General features: G+C 41.8%; 1 protein-coding gene across 1 annotated transcript; it reads right to left on the bottom strand.

Annotated features, from left to right (window-relative positions):
* Positions 1-7324: 7324 nt before the first annotated feature.
* Positions 7325-9809, bottom strand: LOC121924275 (gastrula zinc finger protein XlCGF26.1-like). The gene is given in 3 exon segments (XM_042455590.1): positions 7325-8336; positions 8338-8969; positions 9540-9809. Coding segments are annotated over 3 exon segments (1509 nt in total). The 5' UTR covers positions 9574-9809; the 3' UTR covers positions 7325-7493.
* Between the last annotated feature and the right edge of the window lie 708 nt (positions 9810-10517).

Here is a 10517-nt window from a genome sequence, read left to right on the forward strand (position 1 = left end):
AAAACGGGCGGAGAAACCATTTTTAACATGTTCAGAATGTGGCCGATGGAGAGTTTCATATCGCCAGCACAAACCTTACCTCACCATATGAGAACCCACAGGGGACAGGGGAGAAAGCCAGAGGAATGATGAAACCATGTTTTTTTTGCATGTTATTATGTTGAAAAGGGACCTTTTCGTAGCCAGTAGCAACACTCTTGTTTATCCATTATGCAGCATTCCCAACAGGAGAAACAGAGACACAACCCTTTTAAATTGCTCTGGAATGTTGATGGGGAAAGTGTCTCAGCTACAGTGTGACACTTAGGGCTCGCCCATATGAGAGCCCCATCGAGGGGCAGACGCCGCATTTAAGTGCCTTGGGAATGGCGGAGGGCAAAGAGCTTTCAGTCAGAGAACCTCGGCTTCCACCATCCCATACAAAAAAAAAAAATCCACAAAAGAAGGGAAGGAAAACCACTTTCACTGCTTGGGTAGTTGCTGGAAGGAAATTCCGTCAGGGCACAAGGCCCTTTGCTTCCCATATGAAACATTCATGCCTAAGGGGAGGGCACCTTTAACATGTTTGGACATGTGGAGGCAATGACGTTATTTTCTAGGTGATAGCCACGATTACCTTGTTTCCCATATGAAAGTCCACACTGAGCAAAGAATTACTGTTTACAATGTTCGGACATGTGCGGGACAGACAGTTCTAGTGAGGCCGTGCACACCCCTTACTTTTGCCATTATGAAGGTGCAACAGTTGTGGAGAGAACGAACCCATTTATGATGCAGAATCAGAATGTGGGAAAGCGTGCTTGTGTTCAGAGCAGCGGAGCGCCTGCATCGCCATCCATGAAATGAAAATCCATTACAAACGGCTGATATATACCCTTCTTAAATGCTTGGAATGTATGGGTAATAACGCTTCAGGGCATGAAGACAGGACCTTTACTTCTCCTTACGCAGAGTCCACACAGGCAGGGAGACACACCATTTAATATGCCCAGAACTGTGGAATGAGATTTCAGGTCAAAGGTGTCAGGCTGAGTCCTTTGACACCCATGAGTAAGTCCACTACAGGGGGAAACGAGAACGAGATCCATTTCATTGTTCAGAATGTGGAAAAAGCGAGTTTCCGTCCAGGCCGCACACAACCCTGGCTTCCCATATGAAGAAAAACCCACTCGGGGGAGAAGAAGGAGAGGAGAACGAAACACCATTTAAATGTCTGGAATGTGGGAAGTGCTCATCCAGAGCACGCACCGTGCTGCCCATATGAGAATCCACACTGGGGAGAAACGTTTCAATGTCTGGAAGTGGGAGAGTTTCCGTCAGGAGGCAACCCTTACTTTCCATACAGGAACCCACACGAGGGGCACCACAGAGTTCGAAATGCCTCGATGTGGAAAGGCTTCCGTACAGGCTGGCACCTGACTTCCCATAGAAAAAGCACACTCGAGGGAAACCACTTTAATGTTTGCAATACTGAAAGAGCTTCCAACATGGTAGGCGCCAGTTCAGTGTTTGTGGTCAAGAGTTTTCAGTCTGATCTCACACCTTGCTTTACTGCAGATCACTCCGGAGGGAAGAGGCAATTTAAATGCTGTGAGACACTTTGGGAAAAGATGGGGGGTGATGGCTGCCATTTCATTGTCAAACAAAAAATCCACTCAGTGATACCTTTATTGGCCCAATGAAATGCACATACACTTGCTGCCATACTTCGAGCTCCTGGCTTCTTCATCCAGGCAAGATGTTACAAACCAAACGGGAGAAAAAAAACAATTGGAGATGTTATCAGATGCCTGTATGTTGTTTCAGTCCTTAGTAAAAGTGGTAGACAGGGGAAGGATATTTTTGCAGTCAGTTTCCTTCCTGGCCATGCAACAATAGGGAAATTTTCAAAGTTCCAGGAAAATTTTAAAGTCGGTTCTGCATCACAACAGGGATCCCTCTTTGCCAAACAATATGTCTCCATTCCAGTGAGATCACAGGCCTCTTTTGTAGGCAGAGAACAATTGGATCCGCAGGAAGTCACATGGTTTTGCAGCAGGAAACATTTTGCTGATGAAATGCGTAAAACCATATGAATCATTGTGGTTAGTGTATTGTGTCTGCCGCTGTAGAAGCTTGTTTCTCCCCCCATTTCTTAATCACTTCAGTTCATTCCATCCTTCTACCTTTCCGGGATTATGAACAGTCTCCCCAAAGCAATGACAGAGAAGCTTCACCCTTGCTTTCTCTTCAGTGGACGAAAGAGAGAGCTATCGGCATGACTTGGAGAGCTCAGGACTTATAAACTGCAAAGGAGAGAGAGGACAGTCCATGTAAGCATCCTTCTAGGAATAAAGTCATCTAGTTGACAAAGCATCTCATTCCTCCCATTGAATCTCTTCATGGATTGGAGTTTGATTTGCAGGAAATGCGTATTGTAATAGCTGCACAACAGAATAATATGGTTTGATACTTTTACTGCTATGGCTCCATGCTGTGGAACTGGGATTTGTAGTTTGATGGGGCACCAGAGCTCTCCAAAAGAAAAGGGTAAAATATCTCACAAGCTATAAACCCCAGAATTCCATAGTATGCAGCCATGGGCAATTAAAGCTTGTGTCCAAACTACATTATTAATTTATTTCTTGGTTTGTTATTTTAACATCATAATTTACAAATTCATTAACATCTATAAGGCATAAACAACAATCATACAACAGAACACAAAAACCTATTAAAACAGTCAAACAACTATATTACAGGTACATAAACACTACTTCCAAATAGTTTCCCTGGATTTCTGGGATTCAATAAGCCTATTTCATCACCTTCTGGCCTAAGCATAAATCCATCGTTTCATTACAGTGTGTCAAAGACAAAAAGTTATTAGCAGTGTTTTCTAAAAAAATTTTTTTTCAAAACTTCATCACAATATCCAATCACCAAAGAACAATCATAGAATCGTAGAGTTGGAAAGAGACCACAAGGGCCATCCAGTCCAACCCCATTCTGCCATGCAGGAACTCTCACTCAAAGCATCCCCAAACGATGGCCATCCAGCCTCTGTTTAAAAATCTCCAAAGAAGGAGACACCACTAGACTTGAAGAGGGTATTCACTGTCAAACAGCCCTTGCTGGCAAAAGTGACCATTGTGCAAACAGGATCAGTTCAAACAGACATATGTATCACATCAGTCCTGCTGCATATTGGCACCAATTTACATTGAGCAAGCTTCCCTAAGCCCTGTCATTCGTCTTTGCAAGGTATTCTTAGAGTATCATTTCCCAGACTTGCTGTGGACAACAAAATTCACCAGAGTACAAAACCTCTTTGATTGATGAACAATTTCCTGCAAGAAGTTGACCATAGAGCGATGCAGGCAGATTCCTAGAGATAACACCCCTCAGGCATTTCTAGTGTGGACTCTTACCCCACTGGAGCGCACCATAGAATTGCAGTAGGGACTAGAAATACTATAGAAAACAATTTTGATTGGGGGGCCAGTGCCAGGATCACAAGAGGACCTGTAGCTCTTCACAGATGGTGAAATAACGATACTGGATGCATGGATCAGGGGATCTAGTGCATAGGTAAATGTTACATAACACAGATGGTTGATATAGGATGCCAGCAATTGTTTTAATTTCAGCCCCCCACTGTCAAGTCTTGAACACTCAGGGCAGTGTGGCTTCTGATTTTGAGTCAATGCCATCTGTAATAATGTTTCTTTTTTTCCATCTACTGCTTCCAGCTTTTTCCCGATTATTGTTCTTTTCTAGCAAGTCCTGCCTTTTCTCATGATGTACAGTACAATTTTCTCAAACTACAGTACAATGGATCATTTTGGTTCCAGATTGAAAGGGCTTATTTTGCTCTCAGACCTATTAGCAGTCCCCCATGGTATCCATATCCTCCTCCAGAATACATTTTATTTATTTTTTTTAAAAAAAAGACTCAAAAATGGGCATGCCCAGCATGGTTGTTATCAACTATAAAAAACCTAGGACGAGAGAAGTTGGAGCTGTGAGGGCACCCACAGACCATGGTTTTATGTCACATTTTGGCCAAGAGGGTTGCAAAGAGACATTAAACCAACTCGTGTAGAGTAGGTAAGGTCCTTTCCTTACTTTTGGTGGTGGTGCCCAGACGCTGGACAGAGTATTCCAGATGAGACCTTATCCAAAACAAAAGATCTCTTGAACTGGGTAGTCATTCCCAGCTGTGCTGTCTGCCGCAAACTATATGGAGAGTCTGTACTTCCACCAGACTGCAAACCCTATTTGAATCCCTTTGGCTAGGATTCATTTCATTGGCAAAAAAATAAATTAAAAAAATTATGCTATACAAACAAATCAATCAATCGAAAATAGGAATATTTATTTCAGAGAAAAATGTAAAAGTAACAGATATTGACAGTGATTCTCACTGGAAATACTCCTGGAATTGAGGAAACAACTTCTCCTGAGAGCATTTCACTTATCTTTCTGTATTCACAATTAAATAAACAAACAAACAACAAAAAAGTTCATTTGTTCTTTTTTCTATACGTACATGCTGTCCTTGATATATAACATACACATTTGACAATCTTCCTCTGCCTTTTCTGATCTTCATGAAAAAGCACAATACAAGTTGAGTCCTTCCTTATCTGAAATGTTTGGAACCAGAAGTGTTTGGATTTTTTTTAAAATTTTGGAATACCTGTAGTTACAATATGTAACATAATGAGATGTGACCTAAGTCTCAAACACAACAGCATTTACATTTCATCTGGAATATTATACGATACCCACAGCCTGAAGGCAATTTTATACATATCTTTTAATAATTGTGTTTACTGAAGTATGTATACACTGAACCATCCAGAAACAGAGGTGTCACTATCTTAGCCCAATCCATGAAAAATGTTTGGTTTCTTGGAATATTTCAGAATTCTGGAGAAGTGAGGACTCAACCGGTGACCTCTCTGGACAGCGTACAAGGCCAGAAATAGCTAGAAGATCCCTGGACAAGATCCATTAGCTGAGCATCCAAAGGAAGGCAAGAAAGCATCCAACTGGGAACTTGTCCACTAGTCTCCAATTTTCGGACACTTCTCCAACTGTTCCACCAATCATGCTCCAAGAACATAAACAGCTTTTTTGTTCTGCAACCTTGGAAGATCATAAGAATGTCTGAATGCCTGCGTATCCATAACACATTCGGGTGATGCAGCACCGTCCAGGGACAGCAGCCTCAGATCTTAAACACAAGTAAACATCGCCATGTAGGGAACAGGGTTAGAGAGATGATGGCTGGTATTCTGTCTTGCGCGTTATTTGTTTGTAACATAGTTATGAATCTTCTAATGTTCCATTAAGACATGGGTGTGTCATGGCACCGATTGCCATGATCACAAATGCACTCCAAAACCTACTTTACCGACAGGCCAAGAGATGGACATCTGTTTGCTGGTGACGGGATGCAGGAGAGTGACATGTTCGCAGCCCTTTACCACCAGTAAACACAGGCCTGCAACAATCAAAACGCGGATCCCGATTATATTTGTTATCATAGCCTCACTTGCTGGCGAAGGAAAGCTGCGAAATGTCATCCTCCTGGCCATGATGTCAGGAAGCAGATAATCTTCTCAGTGTGGTTCTGCCTCATTAAGTTGTGAGGATTGCAGTCAAGAGACATTTGTCAGTGTTCCAGATCCACAGATTCACCCAACTGGGTTCGGAAAATACTCCCAACACAAAAATTCCAAAAATTTTGCCAGTGTTATATAGTGATGTTTTTATTACGGTGTTGTATATAATGGGACTTTAGCATCCATGGATTTTGGTATCCATAGGGTGTGTGTGTGACCAAATCCCAGTGGATACCAAGGCCCAACTGTATTTAGATATACATTCATAACTAAGCAGATGATGAAGAATATGGGCCAGTGTTATTTGTTATCAGGAGAAGGGAGGTTTATTCTCCAGTTCAACAACCCTTGTGTGATTTGTGTGGGTTAGAAAAAAAGTAAAATCTATACAATTTCCATATTTCAATCTCCATGCATCTCCTATTGTTATTGCATCCATTAAATTAAATAATTCTTGTGGTAGTTTCCCTTGTTCTTTTTAAATCTTACGCTCTGAAAATCTATCCAATTTTGGGTCACTCACTCCATTCCAATCGCCTAACGTAAGTATAGCTTTCACTAGTTTTTCTTTTAACTTTTTATAGAACTGACCTTTGTTCTCCAATGGGCCATACAATCTTACTATAAGAGTTTTTAGATTCATATGTAGTAGTTCTAGAATGACATAATGTCCGCTGGGATCGTTATATATTTCTTTTACTTCATATTTTAGATTAACATATATTACCACTCCCTTTTTCTTAAGTTTAGAAGCTGAAATAAAGTCTTTTCCTAATTTTAAACATCTCAAGTGCCTTTTGTTTTTTTCCTTTATCCTTGTCTCTTGTAGGCATATTAATCTGAGATAATCCTTAAAAACTGGGGTTCAAACAGTCCTATAGCCTCCTGATTTTTTAATCTTGCTGTTGTTGGGGCAAGAGATATTCTAGACTAGAGGGCAAGAAAGTGATTGCTGATCTCTATAACCACAAAGCCAAAGAACACACCCTACTTGAAGACCTCTTGTCTCATTGGATTTCAGAAGCTAAACAGGGTCATGGCTGGTTAATATGTGGCTGGAAGACTGTGAGGATGGAAGATCAGGGATGTTCAGGTAGGTCTAGAAATGGGTCTTGCTTGAAACTCCCAGTGGGTTTCCATGGCCTAGCTGGGAAATGAACCTTGATCTCCAGAGTCATAGTGTAAGACTCAAACCACTGCGCCGCACTGGCTCTCTTAAACTTATGCTTGCGTACATCTATTTTTGGTTGCTGTGGAGATTGGTATTCCCTTCTTCCCTCTATAGCAGCGGTTCCCAACCTGTGGGTCAGGATCCCTTTGGGGGTCACCTAAGACCATTGGAAAACATGTATTTAATTACAGTTATGAAGTAGCAACGAAAATAATTTCATGGTTGGGGGTCACCACAACATGAGGAACTGTATTAAAGGGTTGTGGCATTAGGAAGGTTGGAAACCACTGCTCTATAGTAACTAAAGCCACCACCCCGAACATACCATAAAAGCACTCTATGTACCCTCAAACAACCTGTGCCTGGAGGACAGTTGGGAGGACTACAGAAGCATCTGGCTATTTCCCCATTTTTTTGTTGTTATGTGCCTTCAAGTTATTTCCTACTTATGGCAACCCTAAGGCAATCCAATCATGGGATTTTCTGGGGCTGAATATATTTGAATCGCCTAGGGTTACCTAGTGGGTTTTCATGGTTGAGTAGGAAACTGAATCCAGGTCCTACACTCAAACCAGTACATCATGCTGGCTTTCTTTGTCCCCACAGCCAGACTCAAAGTGATTACAACAGTCACTGCGATCTCCAGAGGACCTTGAGAGAAGATATAATAGTTGTTGTTTGAGAAAAAGATGGCTAGGATAAGAGAGATTTTAGAAGCTATAAATCCAGACTGTAGACAAAACCCTTTTATTAGAGCAACAGAAATCTCTATCTCTTATCATTAGAACAAATATTACTGTATTCTCCAGTGATGCACAAAAACTCTGGTAGCCAGATGACAGAGGAAAATCCACAACATTCTCACCTTGGTGGATTTTTTGATGGGAAGTGAGGTGTATCCTCTGCCGAAAGGTTTTTCCACACTCTGAACATTTAAACGGTTTCTCCCCTGTGTGGGTTCTGACATGGGAGGCAAGGTGTGAGCTCCAACTGAAGCTTTTCCCACACTCCAGGCATTTAAATGGTTTCTCTCCTGTGTGTGTTCTTTGATGAGAAGTAAGGCTGACTCTGTGGTTGAAATTCTTTCCGCACTGCAAGCACTTAAATGGTTCCTCCCCTGCATGGATTCTTTGATGGAAATTCAGGTTTCTTTTTTCACTGAAGCTCGTTCCACATTCCAAGCACTGGAATGGTTTCTCCCCTGTGTGGATCCTCATATGGGAAGCAAGGTGTGAGCTTCCAGTGAAGCTCTTTCCACATTCTGAGCATTTGTATGGTTTCTCCCCTGAGTGGGACATTTGATGGGAATTAAGGCTGATTTTATAATAGAACCTCTTTCCACATTCCAGACATTTAAATGGTTTCTGTCCTGTGTGGATCCTCATGTGGGTAGTAAGACTTGTGCTCTGACAGAAGCTCCTTTCACATTCCAAGCACTTAAATGGTTTCTCCCCAGTGTGGGTTCGCATATGGGCCGTCAGGCGTGCGCTCTGTCTGAAGCCTCTTCCACATTCCAAGCACTTAAATGGCTTCTCCCCTGTGTGGATTTTTTTTATGAGAACCCAGGCTTTCTTTACAACTGAAGTTCTTTCCACATTCTGAGCAATGAAATGGTTTCTCCCCAGTGTGGGTTTTCATATGAGAAGTGAGATGTGTGTTCCGACCGAAGCTCTTCCCACACTCCAAGCACTGAAATGGTTTCTCCCCTGTGTGGATTCTCATATGGGAAGTAATGTTTCTGCTCTGACGGAAGCTCTTTCCACACTCCAGACATTTGAATGGTTTCTCACCTGTGTGGATTCTCATGTGGGAAACAAGGTGTTCATTCTGACTGAAGCTCTTTCCACATTCTGAGCACATGAACGGTTTCTCACCTGTGTGGATTCTCAGATGTCTTTCAAGGGTTGAGTAAGCACAAAAATACTTGCTGCATTCTGTGCATTTCAGTGGATCCTTCTCTAAATGCATTTTCTTACACAAAAGACATTTCTGCCTTTCTTTGCCTTTCCCTGTTTTTTCTTGTAGTGGGGCTTCGTGGAATTCTCCATGTGAAATGGCAAAAAAATCATTCTTGCCACTTTTTCCTTCACTTTTCCTTCTCAGTTGTTTCTCATCTTTATGAATGACTCTTTCCAAGCACCATCTATGCAATTTTTTCACATTTCCGCTCTCTCCAACATCAGCGGCTGCAAAAAGAAAATTTTGGTTGGAGCCAAAATGAAAAACGACATTTCAAATCAGGAACAAAATCAACTGATTCTAATAGAACATCTACAGAGGAATCTTCATTCCACTATAGGCTGAGTCTCCCTTATCTGAAATGCTTTGAACCAGAAGTGGTTTGGATTTTGGATTTTTGTGTCTGGGGGGGCTACTTGCATATAAATAATGAGATATCTTGGAAATGGGACCAAGTCTAAATATTTTGTATACACTTTATACACATAGCCTGAAGGTAGCTTTACACAATATATTTAATAATTTTGTGCATGAAACAGTGTACAAGTTTGTGTACACTGAACCATCAGAAAGCAAAGATGTCACTATCTCAGCCACTCATGCATTTTTATTTATTTATTTATTTGAATTTTGGAGTATTTTCAAATTCCAGACAGGAAGAGTCAACCTAAACACCGTCTGGGAGTCCCAAGCCCACCAAGACTAGAAGAAAACACATTCTTCTCCTTACATATTATTTAAACTTTCATATAATTTGCAAACTGATTTTATCAGCCAATGAGAAAAGAACTGCTTACCCAGAGACATCACATGGGCCAAATTCTCATCCATGACTTCCTTGTACAGAGCCCTTTGTTCTGCATCCAGCAGAGCCCATTCTTCCTCAGTGAAATTCACATAAACTTCCTCAAAGGTCACTGGAGCCTGAAGGAAGAGGAAACCTTTCAGCTTCACACTTAATGCAGAAGCTATTTATCAAATAGAATCCTGGTAGCAAACTAAGCTGCCAAGATGGATGGAAGTTACGAGTACAGCTGGCCCTCTGTATGGACGGATTCTTCACCCATGAATTCATGTATCCACAGCTTTAAAAACATCCCCAAAATTATAAATTCCAAAAAGCAAACCTGAATTTTGACATTTTATATAGGGGACACAATTTTAGTATCTTACTATATTTAATGGGACTGGAGTACCCACAGATTTTGGTATCCACGGAGGGTCCTGGAACTAAACCCCAACCAATACTAAGGGCCTACTGCAGTGCGTATAACTGTTTGCTGACTTTCTTAGTCTCTGTGGTCAGCAGCTTTCACGGAAGCCCATGGAAAAGGATATATTCTTTCAAGACCAGGAAGGTATGCAGCAGAAACAAAGCATCTAGGTTACTTTGGACTGTTCCCCAATGACTTCCCTCTACCTTCATATTCCAACTACCATTGCTTTGCATCTTGCCTTGGTCCCAGTAGCCAGAGAGAAGCCCTCACTCTATTCTAACGGCCACTGCTTTGGTCTGAGGGACAGAAGAGCAGACAGGCACAGCTTCATCATGGCTGAGCATCAATGTGGTTAAGAAACTCTCCTTCTATATTCCAAGCAGGTGTCATCCCTCTTCTGGGTGTCACCCATTGTGGTCCACATCCCGCACATCCCCTAATGACACCACTGGCTCAAAACTATGGAATTCTGGAAATTGTTGTTTTATGGGACATTTAGCCTTCTCTATCAGAGAGCTCTGGTGCCACAACTAGGCTTGCCATATCCCGCCTGGGGGG

This window comes from Sceloporus undulatus, chromosome 2 (assembly GCF_019175285.1).
Source record: "Sceloporus undulatus isolate JIND9_A2432 ecotype Alabama chromosome 2, SceUnd_v1.1, whole genome shotgun sequence".
In the NCBI taxonomy this organism is placed as follows: Eukaryota; Metazoa; Chordata; class Lepidosauria; order Squamata; family Phrynosomatidae; genus Sceloporus; species Sceloporus undulatus.